Source organism: Phyllostomus hastatus, unplaced genomic scaffold, assembly GCF_019186645.2.
Source record: "Phyllostomus hastatus isolate PE091 unplaced genomic scaffold, TTU_PhHast_1.1 phas_scaffold_78, whole genome shotgun sequence".
Lineage (NCBI taxonomy): Eukaryota > Metazoa > Chordata > Mammalia > Chiroptera > Phyllostomidae > Phyllostomus > Phyllostomus hastatus.
The window spans coordinates 21,621,421-21,646,242 of NW_025334041.1; the positions used below are offsets into that span (position 1 = coordinate 21,621,421).

The window sequence follows — 24,822 nt, forward strand, 5'->3', positions numbered from 1 at the left end:
TTTGGTTGAACAGCTTCTGCCAAATGAATAAGAGAGGGGCCACATAAAGAAGAGTAGGCAATGTCATAACCAAGGGAACCTTACTCTGAGGGGGCAGCCTGCAATAGGAGACTGCCAGGGTGCTAACCCAGAACTGCTATACACACTATAGCTCTAGCCAGCTGGACAAAGAAACCAGCACACACCTCTGCACAGTGGGAGCTCCAACACAAGACCACTCCTTTAAGATAGGGAAAAGCAGCTCTTTCATCTGATCCATAGAAGCAAACACAAGATCTTAAACAAAATGAGGAGTTAGAGAAATATGTTTCAAGTGAAAGAAAAAGAAAAAAATTAACAACCTAATGAAACAGAGATAACTAATTTTCCTGACAAAGAATACAAAGTAATGGTCATAAGTAAGATCACCAAATTTAGGAGAAAAATAGAGAACACAGAAAACTAAGAAACAATTAGAAATTTTTTTAAAAGTCTAATCAGAGCTGAAGATTACGATAACTGTAATTAAAAATATGCTAGAGGAAAACAAAACAGGTTGTGTAATACAGAACAGGTTAATGACTCAAAGAAAGAATAGGGGAAATCACCCAGTCAGAACAGCAAAAAGAAAAAATAATTAAAAAAAACAAAGATAATGTAAAGGGCCTCTGGGATGGCATCAAGCATACAAACATTATATGGAGATCAGAAGGAGAAAAAAAGGAAGGTGAAGAAAACTTATTTTAAGAAATAATGGTCAAAAACTTTCCTAACTTACTGGAGGTAGAAATAGACTTTCAGGTCCAGGAAACACAGAGTCCCAAATAAAATGAACCCAAAGAGATCCACAAGACATATTATAGTTAAACTGGCAAAAGTTAAAAATAAAGAGAAACTTGAAGGCATCCAGAGGAAAATGACTAGTCATCAAAAGGGGATCCCTATAAGGCCATCAGCTGATTCTCAGCAATAACTTTTCTGGCCAGAAGGAAGTGGTAGGATATATTTAAAATGCTAAAAGAAAAGAAACTACAATCTAGAATACATGACCCAGTGAAGTTAGTCAGAATTGAAGGAAAGACGGTTTTTCAGAGAAGCAATAACTACAGTTCCCAGTTTTAAAAATAAATGTTAAAGGATCACCTTTTAAGTCACAAAAAAAAAAGGCTTATAATCATAAACAAGAAAACATGTGAGAGAAAAAATCTCACTGGTAAAGGAAAATATATAGTAAAGGCAAGTGGATCAGTGACTTTAAAAAGCTGATATAAAGGTTAAAACACAAAAGTAGCAAAATCAACTGTAAGTACTACAAGTAATTATAGAATATACTCTATGATTTCACTTATATGTGGAATCTAAAAAACAAAACAAATGAACAAACAAAACACAGAAATATACTCATAGATATAGAAAATAAACTGATTGCCAGAGGGGTGAACAAGTTAAAAGTGAGTAAAAGGTACAAAACTTCCCATTACAAAATAAATAAGTCACAAGATGTACTGTATTTATTCATAAATAAACACAGGAAATGTAGTTAATAATATTATAATAACATTGTATGCTGACAGTTTCTAGACTTACCATGATGATCACATCATAAAGTATAGAAATGTCAAATTGCTATGTTATACACCTGAAACTAATATAATGTTGTATGTCAACTATACTTTAATAAAAATAAATTTTAAAGAATAACTTATCAACGTATCTGTCTAGCTCTCAGTAGACATAAACTCGTTGAGTTCAGGCACCATTATTTTGGTTATCTTTATAACCCCAGAGCATACTGTGCCTCACACATCATGAGGTTGCCACTAGCAAATGTATTTTGCATTTGTGGGTTTCTTAAATGTTTTTGGAGAAAGTATAACAATTTTAAGAAATGCTTTCTACTAAATCTTCTTTTACTTAATATAATGTAGGTTGGCTAGTAATTCATTTGCATATCTTTTATATATAAATGCATGTAAAAGTTATTTCGAGTTATCTTTATTCATTATAAATTCAAAGCATGGAATTTGAATGTATCAGAGAAAAAATACTTTCACAACCTTAAAAGGTTTGATCTTTATGTTTCTTGATATGATGGGATTAAACTTCTTTGGGCCTCTTCCCTCTGCATTATTAGTTACAGGCTATGGCAAAAATAGGTTTACAGTTGTGAGCACATGAGAGGCAGAATTTATTCTTGTGTTATTTATTAAAATTATTGTATAATTTTTTATACAAATAACTGCAAACCTACTTTTGCCCCACCCAGTATGTATTTGTTTTATACATTGTATAGGCTGCATTCTGTGGACACTTTGAAATACTGATAGTCATATATTAGTTACTACCTGTGATACTCTTATGAGAAGTAATGCCAAAAAGGTTGTAATGCAATATCACTCCAAGAGAGAATTAGTGAAACTTTTATATGGTAGAACACAGGAAGGAAGTCATAAACAGATCACAAGCTAAATGGTGAAACAATTACAGGTAAAATGTGAAGACTTGTCAAAGTTCTAGATGAAGTCAAGGCAACTTCTGGAAAACGTTTACATGTATCTTTCCTTCTTTATACCTTTTTTAGTATAATACTTCCAAAACCCTGAACCCATTTGTCCACTCTTAGCTTCCAGTGTTATATACCTGCTGATGAACCAATCCTTGGTTGACTTGCTGCCTTACACTTGATATTTCAAGGACAGATACTTGATCCCTCCAAGCTGGTAGGGCACCTGCTTCCTGCTGTACCTATTTCCACTGTGTGGGCCATTTTATAAGATGTTCTTTCTGATTTGAATGCTAGGTTCCTTCCTTGGCCCTAACATCTCTGGATCCAGACCCTGACTACTTGCCCAGCCTTTGATTGTACCCTGTGTCCTATGAAGACTGGATCCTTTTCTCGTCACCCTAAGACACTGCTGTTGTCTAGAGGTCCACCTCATTTTGACATTTGTTTGTGCAAAGAGACTATTTCTAGCACAACTTTAAAATACAAACCCTTTAAAAGAGGAATAGTGTTCTAGGGCCTATTAAATTTTTATTTATATATTTTTATTGTTCTATATAATTATATATTTAAAGTATTAATCTTCAATCATTTGCTAAGCACAAATTAATCTAAGGCTATTAAGACAGAAAATGAAAAAAATTATAAATTTAAATATTACCAGTCCCAGAAATTTAGTTTTAACCAGATAAAAGCTGATTGAATTTTCAAGACATTTGTATGTCCTGGTGGAAACTATGGTAACGATGACTAATGTTTATTGAGTGTTTATCATGTACCAGGTTCTGTACATTATTTATTTTATCTTTACAACCAACCTAAGAGGTCAGGAAAGTTATTATAATCCCCATATCATAAAATTTCAAAAATAAATAAATAAAAACTGAAGCTGGGTAAGTCTAGCAATTTGCCCAAGGCCACTCAGTAAGAGGCCAGGGGCTTTAATGCCTTTTCTCTTAATTAAGATGCTTTGCTGCCTCACTCAGTTACTCCTCAGGGCTTTAGTGTATCTCTAATATTAATCATCAGTTACAACTCCTATTTATAATTAAATTTGTAGGCTTCTTTATATATTTATCTTTTTTGGAGATATAAGATGATTTATTCAGGGTATAAACATGTCAAAAAGGAAAAGGTAGGTTGATTGATTCCTATAGCAAGGTGTTATCAGGTGAGCAACTATTGTTTGTTTTTTTCTTTTCAATTAGTTTACATTAAATATTATTCTGCATTATTTTCAGATGTACAGCATAGTGGTTAGGCAATCATATATTTTACAGAGTGGTCCCCCCAATATTTCTAGTACCCACCTTGCCCTATGCATATAGTTATAATTATGATATTATAACTATACTCCCTATGCTGCAATTTACATCTCTGTGACTACTTTGTGACTACCAATTTGTACAGGTTAAACCCTTTACCTTTTTTGCCCAGCCTCCCGAACCCACATCCTCTCTATGAACTGTCAGTCTGTTTTCTGTATCTGTAAGTCTGTATTTGTTTGTCTGTTTGTTTTGTTTTATTTTGTGTTATAGATTTCACATATAAGTTATATTATATGGTATTTGTCTTTGTCTGATTTATTTACTTAGCATGATACCCTCTAGGTACATCCATGTGGTCACAAAAGGTAAGATTTCATTCTTTGTAATGGCCAAGTAGTATTCCATTGTGTATATGTGCCATAATCTTTTTTCTCTCCACATTTTTATCATTGTTCACGTACAGTTGTCTCCATTTTCTCTTCAGTACTGCCCCCCACCCCAGCCATCCCCACTTCTCCACCTTGATCCTACTGCCTCTTTGGTTTTGTCCATGTGTCCTCTATACATGTTCTTGAAAACCCTTCCCCTTTTTCTCCTCATTATCCCCTCCCACCTCCCCTATGGTTATTGTCAGTTTGTTCTTTATTTCAATGTCTCTTATTATATTTTGCTTGCCTGTTTGTTGAATGAATGGATCACCAAACTATGGTACATTTACACTATGGAATACTACGTAGCAGAAAGAAAGAAGGAGCTCCTACCCTTCGAGACAGCATGGATGATCTGGAGGTCATTATGCTGAGTGAAATAAGCCAGGTGGTGAAAGACAAATACCATACGATCTCACCTATATGTACCAAAGCTTTTTACCCACCAATCTATTGATGGCCACTTGGGTTGCTTTCATGTTTTGGCTAATGTAAATAATGCCATAACAAACATGGGGGGCATATATTCTTTTGATTTAGCATTTTGGATTTTTTCAGATATATTCCCAGGAGTGGAATGTCTGGGTCATAAGGAATTTCATTTTTAATTTTTTGAGGAACCTCCACACTGGTTTTCATTGTGGCTGCATCAGTCTGCATTCCTACCATTATGCACAAGAATTTCCTTTCCTTTCCTTTAACTGTACTGCTTCCCAGTATAGTTAAAATCATCCATCACATTACTACCCAAATTACTACTGAATAATATGACTATGATTATCTTACTCCCTGATGTCAAAATTCAGTGCCTCCTCATTTCACACAGAATGAAGCTCAGAATCCTTGTTATGGCATGGAATTATCCTTCAAAGCCTGGCATCAGCCTGCTGTGGTACATAGAGATCACTTTCCAGAGGTTTTCTACTCATACTTTTTAATTTTGTGCCTAAATATCCCATTCCCTATTTGGTGGTTCAGAAATAGACTCATTCTTCTGGCCTAAAAGCCAGCTACCAGCAAATCTGTAGTTTTTTCCAGCAATTGTCTAGGACAAAAGGTTTGTATTTTTTCATCTAATCTTACCTATAGTCTATTTTGTTATACTTATTTTTTCATTTCTTAAATTGCCTGAATTAACTATCATATCCTGTTGGGATATATGTATTTTTGTAAGTTGCTTCAAAAAATCTTTCTGGAAGATGATGGGATTATAAGTACATATATACTAAAAAGAAAATAAAATCCCTTCCTTCAATACCAAGCTTAGCTGCAATTTCCTCATGATGCATTTTTAACGTCCCATCTTTCTGAAATATTTGCCTGATCCTTTGTACTCCTGACTCTCTGTTAATATTTTCTTAATGTCATCTCAATGTATGGCCCTGTATTTCGGCTATGTGTGTATACATCCAGCTATTCAGACTTAATTATAAGTGTTTTAAGATTCTTCCTTAACTCTCCTTCATACCTCACATAATGTCTTTTACATAATATGGTTTCTATAAGAAATCTATAAGCATTTGAAGTATTTCTCCACAATATGTAATGCATCATTTTTCTCAGACTGTTTTTGAAATTTTTTCTTTGTCTTCAGTTTTCAGTCATTTGATTTTGATGAGTCTGTACATGATTTCTTTGAGCTTATTCTTAGTTCATCTGATCTTCATGAATATAGGTGGTTTGTATCTTGTCAAATTGTGAAGTTTTCAGATATCATTTCTTCAACTACTTATTTAAGTACCACACTCTCCTTTCCTTCTAAAATCCTGATGATGTTTTAGATGCTTTGTGTAATATCTTATAGGTCTCTGAGTCTCTGTTAATTTTTTTCCTCTTTGTTTTTTTTGTTATTCATAGTGGACAATATTTTCATCTATATTCAAGTCCACTTACTTTTTTCTCCCTCATCTCCATTCTGTTCTTGAGTCCATCCAGTCATTTTTTTTATTTTAGTCACTGTACTTTTCAGTTGTAAAATTTCCAATTGGTTCCATTTTTTTTTAATATCCTCTATTTCTCAGCCAATGGGCTCTGAAATGAAAATCTCAAGAGTATTTGCCATTACTTCTTGGGGCATGGTTATAGTAGCTACTATAAAGTCCTTGTCTGATCATTTCAACATGGGTATCATCTCAGAAGTTGCATCATCGGGTATTTTTCCCCTTAGGAGCTTTTGAGATTTTTCTGGATCAGTGTATGTTGAGAAATTTTTACTTAATTATATATTAAGTATATTTTGTTGATTATACTATTACAGTTGTCCCACTTTTTTCTCCCCTTTAATCCCCTCTGCCCAGCACCCCCATCCTTCCAGCATTCCCCCCACCATCTTAGTGCATGTCCATTGGTTGTACATATAAGTTATTTGGCTTCTCTGTTTTCTATACTATTCTTAACCTCCCCCCATCTATTTAATGCCTACCATTTATGCTTCTTATTCCCTGTACCCTTCCCCCCATTCTTCCCCACCTTCCCCACTGAATACCTTCCATGTGATCTCTATTTCTCTGATTCTGTTCCTGTTTTAGTTGTTTGCTTAGTTCTTGCTTTTGTTTTTTAGGTTCAGTCATTGGTAGTTGTGAATTTGTTGTCATTTTACTGTTTAGTTTTTGATCTTCTATTTCTTAGATAAGTCCCTTTAACATTTCATGTAATAGGGGCTTGGTGATGATGAACTCCTTTAACTTGACCTTATCTGGGAAGCACTTTATTTGCCCTTTCATTCTAAATGATAGTATTAGGTCCTAAATGAATCTAAGTGGTAGGTCCTTGCTTTTCATGACTTTGAATACTTCTTTCCAGCCCTTTCTTGCCTGTAACGTTTCTTTTGAGAAATCAGCTGATAGTCTTATGGTCAGTCCTTTATAGGTAACTGTCTCCTTTTCTTTTGCTGCTTTTAAGATTCTCTCTTTATCTTTAATCTTGGGTAACTTAATTATGGCATGCCTTGGTGTGTTCCTCCTTGGGTCTAATTTCTTTGGGACTCTCTGGACTTGCTAAACTTCCCGGAAGTCTATTTCCTTTACCAGATTGGGGAAGTTTTCCTTCATTACTTGTTCAAATAAGTTTTCAATTTCTTGTTCTTGTTCTTTTCTTTCTGGCATCCCATATGATTCAGATGTTGGGGTGCTTAAAGTTATCTCAGAGCTTCCTAAGCCTCTCCTCATTTTTTTGAATTCGTGTTTCTTCATTCTGTCCCAGTTGGATGTTTATTTCTCCCTTTTGTTCCAAATAATTGATCTGAATCTCATTTTCCTTCTCTTCACTGTTGGTTCCCTGTATATTTTGCTTTATTTCATTTTGTGTAGCCTTCATGTCTTCCTTCATTTTGTGATTGAGCTTAATCAATTCATTGAGCATCCTGATAACCAGTGTTCTGATCTCTGCATCAAACAGGTTGTCTATTGTCTTGTTGCTTAGCTCTTTTTCTGTAGTTTTTTCTGTTCCTTCATTTGGGCCACATTTCTTTGTCTCAGTGGACCTGTTAAGTTGTAAGGGGCTGGAGCCTTAGGTATTTGCCATGGTGGGGCAACCCCCTTTGCTGAATTGTGGTGCTGTCTGTGGGGGAGGTGTCAGAGAGGAAACAATGCAGCTCGCTTGCTCTGCTCTAGCCCCACTTTCCAACAAACTCTCCTGCAAGACTGGGAGTTTCTCATGCTGCTGCAACACCCACAGTATTTTACAGACAGCTTTGATTCTTCAGTTTCCTGTTCAGCCAGCCCCACCTCGACTGCATGGTTCACAGCCTTGCTGGGAGTCCTTTCCACTCAGCTGTCTATCTCCCATCTCTGCCCCACCTACTGGTCTAAATGGATGTTTCTTTAACTCCTCGGGTGTCGGAGTTCCATGCAGTTTGATTTTCTGGCACTTCTGGTTGTTTACTGTTTTCAAATTGGTCATTATCCTTTTTTTGGCTGTGTGAGGAAGCAAAGCATTTCTACCTATACCTCCATCTTTGCCAGAACTCCCAGAAAAGCCCTGTATTCTGAATATATTAAATGTCATGTTAACTCTGAGTGTTGTTTAATTTTTGTGGGGAATGCTGACTTCTTGTTGTTGTTTTAGCAGGTACTGACCCAATTAGGTTCAGATTACAGATTCTGATCTGCTTCCTATGAGTTGTGGTTCTAATGTCAGTTAAGTTTTCAAAGTCTTTGCAATGTTACTCAGATTTATCCTACATATGCAAGATACATAGTCCTGTCTGGAACCTGAGTGGTTAACCTCCCCTTGATTCAGTTCTCTAAGTTGTCAGTATGCTTCTCATAGTCAAATCTATGCATGCCAGGCTTAAAGATATACTAAGGAGATTACACACAACTTAATTTTTTTAAGATTTTATTTATTTATTTTTAGAGAGACGGGAAGGAAGAGAGAAAGAGAAGGAAAGAAACATCAATGTGCGGCTGCCTCTCACACACCCCCAGCAGGGACCTGGCCTGCAACCCAGGCATGTGCCCTGATTGGGAATCAAATCAGCAACCCCTTAGCACTCAATCCACTGAGCCACACCAGCCAGGGCTATACACAACTTTAGCAATAACTTTCTTCTTATGCCTTCCTCCAATCTCCACTCTAGGATCTCCATGAAGGTTTTAGTTGTTTGTGTTTTGTTGTTGTTGTTGTTGTTGTTGTTGTTGTTGTTGTTGCTCTTTGTTTTTTGCCTCCCGGGGCTCTCATACTGCTCTTCTGGCTAGAAGCCTTACTTTCCCTGCCCTGCCATGTGTGTCTCAATATAACATCTGCCTCCAGGGTTGTCTAATAAGGGGAACGAGAAGGAAAAATATCAGGTATTTACCCATGCTTTTGGGACCATTATCTCACTGGTCAGTGAGAAAGGCTTTCCTTCACTGTAGTTGCAGGAAACAACTGCCACTGCTATGGAATTTCCAGAAGACTAGGAAAGGAGACATTAGGGGATAAATAAGACAAGATCTTTTTCCCACTCTCTCTGACCTATGGGACTATAATTTTCTGCCCCTTTAGATAGAAAGATGGGGCTTTTCTTACAGCTCTCTACCTTTACTTGGTGTACAGTTCCAAATGTTGGGGCTGCCGTTAAGTCCAGACTAGGAAATACAAGAGGGGGCAAAACAGGGATCTCAGCCCTGGCTCAGTGGCACTTCATGCTCTGGTTTCCTTCCCCAATCTGCCTGCTGTTGGTTGCTCTTCAGCATCTGGCTGTAGCTGCTCCATGTGCAGGGTCTGTAGTTGCCGTCAGTGGGAGAGACAGGGTGGAATATGCTTACTTCTTTTTAATTGGAACTGAAATCGTCACCACTCTCCTTAGATTTTATTGTGTATAGATGTTCCCGAGTTCTGCATGAATCGTCCCCATCCAGCTGGCATGTTAGTATTAGCCAGAACTATTTATCTGCCAACTTTGAGACTTCACAGTATATTCTCCATTTTCATATCTCTTACAAAAACTAAATAAGTCCAAGAAATGTCCTAGAACTTGAATCTTAAATCTTATTCATTTTGAGATAACTTTATTAATTTATTTTTCCATTCTTGTGCCCTCCATTTAAGCATCTGAGACAGCTTCTACCTTTTTGTTTGTTTGAGTGAAAATAATTAACCAAAAAGGCATAGCTTTTCTACTCACCTATAAGTGTAAAAGTTCAGTTTTAGGTATTTTGTTAAACCAGTAATGATATGGATGAACCACATAAGCCTGGTGTTCAGACCACCTTGTCTGTAAGTAAACATATCTTAAGACTTTACAAATAAGGTATTTGATTATGTGGGAAACTTTTAGACTGTGGAGGTAACTTTAGATGAATGTCCAAGGTCATAAGGCAAAGAATTATGAGGCTGGAACAGTTCCTAACTTGTTTTTCTACTCCCAAACATGCCAGGGCTTCATTAAGCTTGTTTTCCTCGTTAAGCTTGTTATAGATAAAAAGATCAGAGGAGGAAATACAATGACTCTGAAACTTTCTGTAATGCATAGTATTGCATAAAGGAGCACTGGTGTAAAACCAGCAGCCAGGCCAATGAGACTCCTAGGCACTTTAACTAGCAGATGGAACCACAGCCAACCCAGCATAGGACATTTAGCATTGAGAAGCAAAATAAGCAGAGATGAGACTGTTTTGATTCCACTTTCAACCCACTTATACAGTTGAATACCATGAAAATCCTTTCTACTTGGGAATACCATTGAAACGAACACCTCACATAATATTATATTAGAAACTACAGTGGTATTGGATGGATTGCTTTCTCTCATAGTTTATGTGCTTATCTCTCTCTTTATTACTAAAGATATACACAATTTTAAAGGAAAATTGTGAATAGAATTATGTTTCCTGACAAAAAGCTACCAAAACCTAAATATAAATAGTATGTAGGAAAATTTATGGATAGAATAGGGTGAATTTGAGAAGTAGGAAAATAGATGGAATTTGCTTATCTTTATAGTAGGTGGGTAATCCTGTACCTACTACCGAAATTAATTGATCACAAACCTGGGAACTGAAAACAGATTAGAAATTATACAGCCTTACAACTGTTTTATTACAGAAAACCATTTTATGAAAACTTTTTATACCAGCTTTTTGCAAAATTGTCAACTTTTCCAGCACTTTTGCAGAAATTTAGTCTGAGGTTTAAAATATTTTTCACTCCTTGAAAGCAGTATTGTATGGGATTTTCATAAGGAGGAAGGAGAAAAACTGCTTAGGAAAATTACTATGCGAAGCACATAGCAGTGCCGTGGAAGTTATCTGCAGGTTTACCTAACTGTTGAATCTCCCAAGGCCCTTTCATTGAATCAATTAACTTTAAACAATATGAGATAATATTGAATGCACCAGGTTTATTTCCTAATAATTAGTCTTGTTTTGAAAATTTAATAGAAATATTATTTTCTCATTAAAAGTTACACGACCATTGTAACTTGACACTTGCTGATTTTGAGCTAGTTCAAGGAATCTTAAGCTTCTGTAATAGCTGACTTTAAAATAGCTGACTTTATATGTGATGAAGGAATATTAGTATTGTTAGTGATGAAAGACAAAGAGTAACCAAAAACTTATCAGTTGGAAAATGTTTAACAGATAGGTATAGATAATGAATACTTTCCAGATGTGCATAGAAATTGCATTTTGCCTAATATTTAAATACAGAATAAAGATAAATCTTAAGGAAGGAAATACCATCATTTATTATTTAATGAGTCTAGTCTTGACATTCTGCAGAATAAAAAATTAACTAACAATCTTTTGCCATCTTGGCACATGTTTGAATAAGCAGACTGCTGTATTTTTTAAGGCGTGAGTGGTAGTGAGACTCCAAAAGCAGTTAAGTAAAACATAAACTAAAAGCATCCTTTTGCCTAAGACATTATTGGTAAATGCTGTGCATAAATTTGCATTTCTAAAGCCTTTATTTTTTTTTCAAAGACTGGCACTTGGGTGTTTAGTTGGGCGTTATTTTTGTGTTCCCCTGTTACTTATGCATTAATTAGTTTTGTTTACCGGTGCATAATTTTTCCTAATTTCACAACAGTTGTTGTTTTTGTAATTGACAATGCAATTTACTGCATGTATGCTTTCTGGCCCCCAAACAAGAATGTGAAGGTGTAAAGCACCAATCTTTTTCATTTCAGATTGTTAAAAAGGGATTGGTCATGACTAATTTCCAATTAATTTGTGGTTGGTACAGGGAACAAAACAATGGCACCTACTAATTAAAATTTAAAATATTCCAAAGTGTCATCTTTAGGTGTCTGTGGAATATATAATTTCCATTTTTGTTCATTGCTGAATCTGTAACACCCATGAGCTTGACAGCTCTATTAATTTAAAGGCTCAGTAATACCTATTAGTACAAAACATGAAAAAAATACCATTAATCATTTATTTTAATTTTGCAGCTCTGTCATTTTCACAGTATGTTTTAAAATTATGATGACACCATAATGTGCACAAATCGACCTGGATGATGGGGAAACGGATCACACTCCTTAGGAGCGATAGTGAAGTACATTATTAGAGCTTAATTAATGCCAAACTGATTAGATTTGATTGCATTTTGCACAAAAAATATTTTAAAGAATTTTTCTTACCATGTTATATTGAAAAAGTTAATCCAACCACCTTATGTTTACACTTAGACTTACCTTTTTCTAGTTCTTCTCTTTAATACATTCTATTTAAATGCTGTAAAATGAACCTAACTTGTTCTTTTATTCATTTTGAAAATCAAGTTAATGTGATCATTAGTTTTATTTAGAAAAGTTAGCTTCATTTCAGCTAAATTATAATCTCTCATCTTCATATTCTTTGATAGGAACTCCTAACCCAAATTGAATGTAATATCCCAAAACACAAAAGAACAAACAGTGAAATGAAAAACATAGCAAGTACCTAACACTTGATGTATTTATATTGATTTGATCCAGCACCATTACACATTCTAAAAGTGGTAAAGTTGTATTCACTGAACAAAATTATGTCATTAGTTTTCAAGAGGAGCAATGTTTTAAAAGTATTTCTATCTAGTTCAAGATGGAATATATTCTTCTCAAATGGGTAGTCTCCCACTCTGTGGGCACCCTCAGACTAATAATAGAAGCTTTGCTTTCTTTCCTTCTAGAGATGTTTGAGGTCTCTGTTCTGGAAATACAAACGATAGAATCACAAGGCCTGTAACTGAATTTCTTCCCACAACTGCCTTCTAGTCATACTTTATCTAATTCTTCATTTCATCAGATTTTGTATATTAAAATTAGAAAATATGCCTAACATATTTCAAGCTTCTCCTCAAAGAGCAACAACCTGCGTTGCTGAAAGTGTTAAAGAGTAAGTCTTCTTACCACTCTCAGAGAGCAGGGTTCATTGTTTTCACAGAGGTATCCCCAGCCTGAGTTACCCATTTCAAACAAAAATTTGGATTAAAAGAATCTTAATAAAAATACACTGAATAGAGTTTAATAATGTACTGTTTTATTTCCTTGAATATTCAGAAAATAGTTTCACTTGTTTCATTTGAGGAGGCAAAATTTTGATGAATTTTACATATTACATTGTTTTATCCACATGACAGTTTCATCAGGTGAATAAAATAAATACCATTAAACATGATTTTCAAATCAATAAATAAAAATTAAGAAGAGAATACAACTATTTCATCCAAACTAAGAATGTCAGATTTGTTTCTTCATTTCTTCAACAAACATGTATTGAATTCCTTATCAGTGAACTTGCGGACATTTTGTTATAGGGCAAAAAAAAAAATGGGAATAATGGAAAGAAAACAAAGAGACATGATCTCTGATCTCAGTGAAGTTATACATTACCCAGAGTCGTACACATGCATGATTCCAGTAATGATATAAGTTCTGTGATACTGTGGTGCTGTGATTATATGGTACTATGGTACTATGACAGGGTGCAAGAAAGGAATTTGACCACCGCAAAGGAGGTCTAAGAAGACTGTCAAAGGAACTCAAAATAGATCCAAAAACTAAGGGATGAGGAGTATATAACTAAGCATAAAGGGAGGGAAGACTGTCCTATGCAAAGGGAATAGCATGGGGAGATAAGGAGCTCAGTTGCATAAGGATATGAAAGATGATGCGATAGATACGGACCATGAGGACAGGAGATGCGCATTCAGGCAGGTGATTCAAGGGAGTCAGAGCTACAGGGCCTGGAAGTTCACAAGAAGTATTTTTAGCTTTAGTGTAAAAGACACATGGAACTAAAGAGACTTTAAGCAGGAGAGTGATGTGATCGATCAGGTTTGCATGGTGATGAAATCATTCTGGGTGGGGAATGGATAGTAAGGGAAGGCAATAACCAGTTAGGAGGCTTTTTTTTTTAGAACTCATCATTTTTACCATTTAATATATTTTAAAAAGTTATCCCCACTGAATGATTAATGAATAAATATAAGGTACAGTCAATAATTGGATGGTTAAAATGGACTGAATTTTCCTTGCTGGCAAGAAGAGTCTTAAATTAAAATGAATTGAAGGTTTATTATTTCCATCAATCTGTTCAAGCTTTAGAGTGGTGGTAGTAGATAGAAGACAGAGAATCAAGAGATACAGAAAATATCTGTGGGGTAAAATGATAGATTGCTAACGGGAGGTAAGGAGAAGGTGCCAAGGATGATCCAGGTTTCTGGCTTGAACAATTGAATAAATGATGGAATGATTCCATGGAAGAGGAGACTCTGGAAAATATCTAGGTTATGTTCTCTCTACTCCAACACAACATGAATAAATCATGTTCTCTGGTCAACATCCTGGGCACATTGTTAGGAAAGTCAGTTATCAATATACCATGTGATGACAATTTTTTATGGGTAGCACATCAAAATGTTTATTGGATTACCATGAAATAGTGTAACATTGATTGGACGTCTTTAAGATCAGTGCTATGGTGTTCCAAATAACCAAATGTATAGCTGAGTCTAGCAACTGACTCATTAAAGAAGTTTCTTTTCATAATATGTCAGTATGTGCTTATTGGTTTCCATTGGTTCAAAAAAAAAATCCACTCTTTCTGTGGTTAGTACAGGTCCCACATGAATTTTTTTCCTATTCTTCCCTTTGGGTAGAAGTGGAACCTGGCATGTGGCTGAAATGCTACCAGGTGCTTCTGGCCTCCTCAGAGAGAAGGCAGATGGTCATAATATGCCATCTCCCAGTGTCACCCGAGGAATCCTAAAAGCCTTGTTGCCTCAGGTAGGAGAGGGGTTAGCAAAATGTGTTCTCCACTGGACCAAACATAATTACCCTAAATATAGCAAGTAACATTTATTAAGCACATATGTGGCATGCATAGTCTCAGCTGGTACTTGCAACAGTCCTATAAAGTAGGTGTACTGTTATCTTCCTTTACTAAACAGAGACTAAGGCTCAGAAATGTGAGACACACTGGCTAGTGTCCAAGCTGGCAATCAAAGCTTTGCCTCATACCTCAAGTTCATGATTTTAACCTTTTGATATCTAAAAAGACCTCATAGGGAAAACATATGAATTATTACTCATTAAGAAAAATAGAATCACAAGTAGTTAATATTATGAATATTCTCTGATAATAGTCAAGGATAACTTTTTGTGTTATTTTGTCCTGTTCTGTTTTTGTGATTATTTTTATTTTTGCTTTTGTTTTGTTAGAAAGGCTCTCCAAAGAGAAAAACAATTACTAGGTTAAAGTTGTGGGTTAAGTTTCTCTGTAGAGACATGGACATTATAAAAAGGAGTTTTTTAAATGTTGACCTTCCCTGGCAACCAACTTATAGCCATAAAATATTTTGGAAGGGAGAACCAATTTTATACCTTTAAATAGATTTCAAACCTAGGTATGAATATTTTCCCTTCAATGTGGCCAAATAGCCCATCACCTTTAGGAAAAAGTTTCACTTTTTCTCATTACCATACACATTTAAAATTCCCGTGAATTTCATCAGCAAGTAAACCTCTCAAACCCATATTTTAAAGATTTATTGTAAATTCTTCTCAATGATTTCTCTGGATTTGATGTTAGATCAAAGACTATAACATTAAACTTGGAAATTACTATCATTTCAGAAAATAATGGCTGGAATCATAAAGAAGCTGGCACAGAAATTTTAGAAAATTGTTATGTTTCATTGCTTTGCTTTTTGGCAGTTATGGACCTGGAAAATTTAGCATGCTCTTTATTCCCACTGTCATATGGCTCAGCTACACGCGTGAATTCAAAATGGTTTCCATTATCGGAAGGAGACCATCTTATTCCAAGATCAGGCTAGGTAACTGTTAATGTTCCAGATAATTGCTAAATTAAACTCTCCCCACAGATATTTTATGGCATTTATTTTGCTCTGAAAACCCCATTCATTTTTAAGGTAGCTGAATAAATCCAGTGATAATGAACTCTTAAAGAGATGAAGCAGGGAAGAAAATATGGGCTAGGTAACAGGGAGAATATTTAAAAGGCGAAATGCCACCTGTTAAGGTACTTTCGAAGAACTACAATATTATCAAGCCCACCCTGGTGCAAAGCAATAAAGAGATTATGCATTTAAGTCAAATTTGATCGGTTGATGTCTTATCAAAATTGGGAAAGGTAGCATATATTCTTATGGAGAATTGTCATGGAGTGAATTCTGAATGCTGGCACTTGGTATGGCAAAATAGAGCACATGGAATTACTTACACTGTCATCTATTTCTTAGCTATTGACCCATTACATTATAATTTTAAGTTAAAATTCATTACTTCTACTACATGCCTCATAATTCTAGATGTGATTTTCAGTACTTGACTGTATTTACATCAGAAGTCAGCAGGTTATGGCTTTTGGGGAAAATCTGAACAGCTGCCTGGTTTTGTATAGCCAAAGAATTAAGATTTTTTTCATTTTAAATGGTTGAAAATATCAAAATAAGATTGTTAAAACTCAAATTTTAGTTTCCATACATAGTTTTACTGGAATTCAGCCATACTGACTCACTGACAAAAAGTTGATGGCTACTTTATGCCACAGTGGCAAAGCTGAATAGCTACAGAGATCGTATAGCTCACAAAGCCTAAATATTTACATGTAGCCCTTTACGGAAAATGCTTGGCAACATCTGAATTACATGAACAACTGCTTAAACATCCTACAATATATAACTCTCAAATATGATGATCTCTAGATTTAGAAACAGTGTAAACAATTCAGTAACTTAATCACTTACATGCAAACCATTGCGACAAATCGAGGTACATCTAGCCTCGACACATGCAATTTGATGGCTTCACCCTCATTAATAGAAGAGGAATAGGCCACGCTGAAGATTGATTAGCGATGTTTATATGATGGTGCCTCTTTCTGGTTGTTCTCCTACCTCTCTGGCTACTCGTGCTTAGATTCCTTCACGGGACATCATTCCCCTGCTTTGCCCTTTAACATCAGTGTTCCCCAGTCCCACAGTCTAACCTCCCATTGTCGATTCGGCCCAATGTCCTACAGAAATCTCTTCTCAGTGGATATCATTGTAAGCTTGTCACACCTAAATCTGTTTCAAGACTCTTCTCCATTCTGAACACCAGGCTGAAATAACTAAAAGACACTGAACATTTCCTTCAGCCTGTCACACTCAATGCTGAGTTCACCAACTTCCTGGCCCCTACCCCTGTTCAAAATGCATCTTTCTATACAAATTATCACCATGCACATACCAAACAAAGCTAAAAGTATGAAAATCATACTAGAATTTTGCCCTTTTCCAATATTCCACACAGCCAATCAGCTAGCATCATGTCCTGTAGATGATTTCTCCCTGAGAACTCTCAAATCTGCCACTCCCATAACTGAAGTCCATGTTGCTGCACCTCTGGATTGTGTTAACCTTCCAGCTGATCTCCTGCCTCTGGTATGGCACAGAATGATGTTGTCAAAACCTCATGTTTAATTATGTCCTGTCCTTCCACCACAATCTACATGGCATTGCCTTGTCTCCCATTGCATCCAAGAACACCTGTGTAGCACAATGCACATCACGTTGTACTATGTTACCTACCTTCACTGGACCAAACTGTGCTTCAGAGTGGCTGTGTGTAGCATGTTGCATTTCTGCCAGCAGTGTATGAGAGTGTTGCTCTACATCCTTACCAGCCTTTGGTGTTGTCAGTGTGATCCTGTGTTTTTGAATCTCTTTCTTAGCTCAATCATTGGTTTTGCTGGAGAACACACTCCAAATGTGTTTTAAAGGGCATGTAAAAGGTATAAACCTTCTAGATCCTTTTATGACTGAAAACGTCTTCATTGTAGCCTTACATTTAATCAATACATTGACTAAGTATAGAACCCTAGGATAAAATTAACTTCTCCTCTGGGGGTTGAAGGTGTTTTTCTGTATTCTTGTAGCACTAATGTATTTGAGAAGCCTGATGCCATGCTGATTTTTATTTTTCTGTAAATGACCTGTTTTTCCTCTCAAAGGGCATTTAGAATCTTCTTTTTATCTCTGTGCTTTGAAATTTCAGAATAATATGTGATTTGAACTAGGACAGACAGGGATCAAAGTTTGATTGGCAGAAAAGGAAGGGAATGTTCTCCAGGGCAACATTGGACTTGAAGGTACAGAGGTGGGAAAGAAGGAGTGCTTGGGAGTTTGAGTCAGCTATGAAAGCTTTTTGCACGCACTTACACATCTGACTTGTATAATGCAGGTTATAGAGCCTGTGTAAGTTTTTGTCCTCTATTGTAAAGTCAGAATGTTGACACCTACCTCCCAGGGTTGTAGAGAGAATAAAATTAGATCATACAAAAATAAAATAATTGAAAAACTATTCTTTTGGAAGTGGGTAGGACAACTTCTTGAAATAAGAATAGCTCCCTTTTTGGTTTGGATAAGCCTTTCATTAGTTGAATGTGATCTCCAGGGACTGGACGTTGAGCAGGGAGTTCAGATAACTCAAGGAAGAGAAACACTACCCTTAATAATAAAAGGTGGTGGGAATATTCAGTGATGGGAAACAGGGAGGTAGGAAAGAAATCTCCCATGAGTTGGGCCATGAAGCGTGAGTCAGTGAAGGTCCTCCTCTTCCCTGACTTTAGTTGGTCTAAAGAAAGTCTTTGGAGACCACATAAATGTCTAGTGGGAATAGACACACTGTTCACTGTCTGGTATGAGACATAAACCCTCTCTTCTATCTCTTTTATGAAATTCCACACTCATATAATAATACTCTTGTGGGGTAGACTTCCGTGAAGGCATCTCAAAGAAATGGATAAAACAGGTAGTATTTGAATAATGTGTACAACACTTAGCATATTGGTCAGCACCCAGTAAGAGCCAATTTTTTATTCATGTTATTATTCTTGATATTACAGTTATGAGGTGGAACTGCCGTGCTATGTACCCTATTACATTCTACAATGTAATAGAAACAGGAAAACTGCCTTATAATCCTAGATCTGCTTTATGTGTGTGTATCTTTATTTCATACTGACTAATTTTAAAACTGAAGCTGAAATCAAATGTTTTCATGTTTCCATTTTTCAATGTGCTAAATCTTAATTTGAAATAGGAAGATGGAATTAGAAAGTGTCATGGGACTGAAGTGTCTCTCTTCTGCCTGAGTTGCTTTCCAAGGGAGTAGTGACATGTAGAAATGAAGAGTCTTTATATGAGGACACCATTCTATCACTGACAATATTTATCTCGCATTTTCTTTAACGAGTGTTTTTCCACCTTCATGCAGCCATTCCAGCTCCGAGGAGCCGCATCACCATGGCTTCTGTTTGCCCACAGTTTTCTCTCATTTATAACCTCAGATTCTCTTCCGAACTCAATAGTCAAATATCAAGTTGCGAAACGCCTTGCTCATAGCTGGTGCTCGGTAAATGTTTGGTGCATTGAGCAACAACCTAGAAGTAATTACTCGAATTGTAAAAGATGGAAGCACTCAGAGACAGGCCTGCGATGGGTTCCCATCTTCAGATTGCTGAAACAATGCATTCTGAATTCTTTGGAATCTGCTTCTTACTCACCGTTGTTTTTCTAGTACAAAGCAGGTTCTCAACAAAAATAAGTAAAAATATGAGATTGTGGGATACATACAATTATTCCAGGCCTGGTGAGGTTCCTTAACCAGGTTTCCCCCCACCCTTGGGCATTCTGAACCTGAAGCTACACCTAAGTCTCCAGTGTTCTGAAGCCTGTACCTGGACTTTCTGTGATTACGACAACAATTCACCTGGACTGGAATTATTCTCATCCTTAATGGAGTCGTTTTTGCTTCTTCTCAAATACAAAGACATGCGATTTTGCAATGAAATGGCATATGCAGAAAGCCTGGATATGTCAGAGACATTTCACAAATGCCGGTTTCCTGCATGTTATTTCCCCCCAACTAAGAGGAAAACACAGGCAATTGTTTTCCAATTCCATAAACACAGATGGGGAAAAAGGTGTAGACTTAATTGTTCACAGAAATAACATTAGATTAAAGGAAGAGTTGTGCATTTTGACCACAGGACTGATTCAGCAACAAAGAGGACATGTTATAGACAATTTTAAAAATAGGACTGGCCATTATCCTGCTTAGAAACTGAAAACTAGAACTCCCTGTTAGTCAGTGACATGGATTAAATGTCCCATTGTGTCAGGGGCACTGAATGAGATATTGTACTATTTTCAAAGGCATAACAACATGTGATTTCTTTAAAAAAAAAAAAGGATTTCCAATATAAAGATAGCCATAATCAAACAAAATTGAAATACCTAAAAAAATACAAAGAACAAACAAAATCTCACACACAGTAATTTGTGGCATTTCGGCTACTCTTTGTTACAAACTGATGCTAACTTTATATGAGTGACTACAAAGACACATTTCTTCCATTGATAACAATGATCATATTTTCCAGCATGTGCTAATACTACTGTACCCTCTAAAGGATTTAGTCCAGTCCCTGGGACTCAGAAATGTGTACCTTCTTACTTCAGCCACAAATGTCCTATTTGAAGCTAAGGTTATTGGATAAGTAATATATGATAACTTCTTCCCCAGGTACTTATCTAAAAATAATATTTTTGTATAAAAAAGATTCATGTTCATGTTCAACATTTTAAAAAATAGTGCCTTTCTGCTTAGCCCCCAATTCAGCATCTATATCATTATTGCATGTGCTGGTCTTTCCTACTTGGCTATAATATCTTGGGGACAGAGAATGTGTATTGTCTCTTTGTCAAAGTTCCTGGAACAGTGTCTAAAGCATAGTAGGGGCTCAATCAGTTTTGTGAAATGAATAAATGAATGAATGATGTGGTGTTAGATACTTTATAAAGCTAAGATTCAGAGGAGGTTAAAATCAACGGGCTGTGGGAAGGGGTAACCTAAAGCTGAATTATGAAGAGACCTGATGGAGATCTCTTTGAATCTGCATATATAGGTGCATTCTGGTGTTTTAACCATACGGCTATCAATTCCCCACTTCATAAGGTAAAAATAAAATTAGATATCTGGAGAGTTAGGAGCTAGGTTAGCCTAGTACCTATAGGTACAATTTATTTTTACAGTTAATAGAAGAACACTGAATCTTCCTGGAATAACCTGATTCCAACAGAGTTAAATAAAGTTGTTCACTTTTTCAGCTTTTTGACATACATTTCTGTCTTTCTAGACTGTGAAGGAAATCTCTATTTCCCAAAAGCCCCACTGCCAATTTTAATGATCCTGTCCACGTGACATTCTTTTTTTTGTTTCATTACTATTAGTGAATGACAAGTGAAAGATATTCATTTTAACTTGAAAATGTCAGGTATGCACTTTAAGAGATATATTTTTGCAGCTTTTAATGAGGTGGTGTTTCTTTTTGAAAGAAATACTCATCTCTGACGCCAGTGCTGTGTGGATGACAACTGATATTTAATAAGCGATGGTTCTTGTATTAGTTTCTGATCTCTAAAGAAAATGTCTCAGATTGCTTTCGAGAAACTCTTAGCATCAGTAGCCCAAAGGCAAGATGTGACCTTTTTATTACATAATGATAATCATTTATTATCTTACAATGTATCTTAACGTCACAGACAAAATGCCACTTTGATAATTGCTTTCAATTAGCTTTGAGCATAGCATATATTCACAAAATGTCTTCTCTAATTTAGACTTGAATTAGAGAAAATTGCAGACATAATCTACTTTAAGCTTCTCATTTAAGGTGATTCGCAGTTTTATATCCAAGAAATCAAAACGAGGAGCTTCAGAACAGTCTCTCAAAGTGTTTTAAGTAGGCTTTCCAATATTTGATTCTATTCTATTACCAATTAATTAACAAATTAGAAGTAGTTCATCATTCCTGACCTTTTATGCATATTAACTTATAACTTTCAATTCTAATGATTGTTTTGAAATTAAGCTTGGCCGTTCATGTTGAAAGAGAGAAACAATCTGATTAGTAAGATAAATAAGGCTTGTCTTGATACCAAGTTCATCTTGATGTTTGGTCATAGCTGGGATTCTGAATACTCTAATGTTGCATCCTTTTCTGTCTTAAATAAATGATACTAGCAAATGGTAAATAAATTACATGAGATAATATCATGTAACCTAAAGAGGAGTTTGGAAGTATTGCTACAATTGAGATTAGAGGTAACAAATAGAATGATTAAAATGTGATTTCAATTAATTTTTATGTTTTGTTAGTACCAAGCATTGGAATATGGGTTAAATGCATATCTTTGTCTCTCTTAAAAATGTTTTTAAAATAATAGAACTCAGAAACAGGGTTTCTATACTTGTGGTGTTTCAGTCATTTATGGGCTACTATTAACCTAACAGGAATTCTTGGATATCGGTATTATATCTGAGATTACTCTCTTTCTCTTTTTTTTTCTTTAGATAAAAATTACACACAAGAACCAAGCCCCGATGCTGATGGGTCCTCCTCCAAAAACTGGGTTGTTCTGCTCCCTCGTCAAAAGAACAAGGAACATAAGCAAGGAATAACCGCATATTGTTTCCATTCTCAGACCTAATTAGCATATTTGGGCCATGGAACACTTACGCTGGGAATCTTTGAATCATTTCAACTCTCCTGCTCATGCAAAATCATGGAATTCGTCTAAAATTCATCTAACAGTTTTTGTTACTGAGTTAATGTAAAATTCATCTATTAGAAAATTTGTCTCAGTTTTTACAGACATCTATGCATGAAGAAAGCAGAAGTTTACATGAAGTGATATTGCAAATTTTTGTTGCATGCATTCCCATAGATTTTTATGTCTCCTACCCATTCCTCCTGCAATTTCCATTTCCTATCTGTGATAAAAAAAAACAAACTTGTAAACATAAAAAAGGATACCAAGGGGAATGTGATTCTCAGTGTGATGTCAGTTATCAGTAAGCACTGATGAGTAATGCTATGTGATCAAAACTGCAGATTGCTCTACTTCTCTCCCTTTTAGAGTCAGTGTATCAATAGTCTTTGGCCTATGACTTGAGGAGAAAATTTTAACTGAAAGATTTTATTAAATAGTTGTATATGATACCTTGCTGTATCTAAGTAATTTTTCTTTAACTTCTTAGTGCTTCTGAGTGGAACTTAAAATATCAGGCATAAAATTTTCTTGTGCTGAAAAATAGAAAGTGGTCTTTATTTTGTTTAGCTTTGTGTTTAATTCCAGAAATAAGTGAAAACATGTTACTTCGCAGTGAAGTGTGGTAATATGACAAGCCTTATTCCTTTCTGCATGTAATCCTAGGAGATTATTCATAATCACACCAGTAACCAAATAGATGTTTTAAACTACGTGCCTAATAAACTGTGTTTCCCACCAAAGATTCAGAAAAAGATGCGTGAGAGAAATGTTTTAATGCATAATTAATTGGGGAGAAAATTTATGGCTCTTATGATTAATTTTTTGATGACTAAAACTCTGGAAGAGAGTGAATTACCAATTAATTATAATTAAAATTCTCACCTTTCAGAGACAGGCCATACAACACAATCAAAGCTCAGTATTACTAACTTAACAAGGGTTAGATATAAAAAGCTGAGTTCTTGCTCTTTTTTTATTTTTTTGGTCTTTTATAAATATAAGTGTCTATTATCGGTAATAGATCATTCAGTATACTTAAGAAAGTAAATGATTGTATCAGCTCCTTTCTTATATAAATTGGTGCCTGTAATGATCCTGAGCTCATGGAAGCAAGTAATGCCCCCTCACCTGCTCCACTGCCATCTCTATGACATTTCAAATGTTTATTTGCAAATAATGGCCTCAATCATTGTTTAAGATACTCATGGCATGGTTGGATTCTCTGACTGTTTAAAGAAATTGTGGAATAGTCCTTTTCTTACTGTTTCATTTATTCTGTGATACAAACAGAAACGCTTTCCTGAGCAATTTGGTATTGTTCATTCATATTGACCTGCATCTCATCATCGCATGTTTTGCATTTTCAAACATGCCACAAGGAAGATAAGTGTTTGAAATGCATGATTTATTAGTTTCTCCCTCCACTCTGCATTAAAGTACTAATGATTTATCAGTTCTGTTTTTTTATTGATTCATTCATCTTTGAATAACAAATAGCATTTAGTGATTCTGTTGAACACAATCCTGTGCATGGATTTATGGATTTCAAGTAAAATTGCTATAATTTCTGTTCTTTGCTTTGAAAACTCAACTGAGTGCTTTATATCAAATAGCTACTCTCAAGAAATGTGCTATAAGGAAAGATTATGTATAAAGCATATTCTTTTAGTGTTCCAGGAACATTAAATGGTAAATATCAATCAACAATAAATTTAACTGCTTTGAAAATAAAAGCTTTTGAATTAAGACATAATTTAGCATTCCCAGGAAAATTATTATTATAATTATAATTATAATTATAAATGTAGTGCCATGATTGCTTTCCCTAGTATAATTTGTTTCGATGGTATTTGGCAGAACAGTAATCAAGACCAAAAAAGATTCAAAAGAGTAACAAATGTTATTACGGGTATAATGTTATGTAACATATATTTTTATGTCTATCTATGGTTACAGGTAATAGATATTTTCACATAAACTGACAAAATTGTCTACAATGATCAGGCAGGCTTTGTGTCAAATACATATTCTGAAGCCACAAATTATTTTATGTTCAGTACAACATACGATTAGTTCTTGGCTACCTTTTAGAGAATATAGTTAG

General features: G+C 35.4%; 1 protein-coding gene across 2 annotated transcripts in view; it reads left to right on the plus strand.

Moving 5' to 3' along the window:
• Positions 1-24,538, plus strand: part of DGKB (diacylglycerol kinase beta) — a 597,575-nt gene extending 573,037 nt beyond the window's left edge. For both annotated transcript variants that reach the window (XM_045827955.1, XM_045827954.1), the window contains exon 26: positions 22,519-24,538. In XM_045827955.1, coding sequence (XP_045683911.1) covers positions 22,519-22,626 — 108 coding nt within the window. In that variant the 3' untranslated portion in view covers positions 22,627-24,538. The remainder of the gene's footprint in view (positions 1-22,518) is intronic.
• Positions 24,539-24,822: the final 284 nt, after the last annotated feature.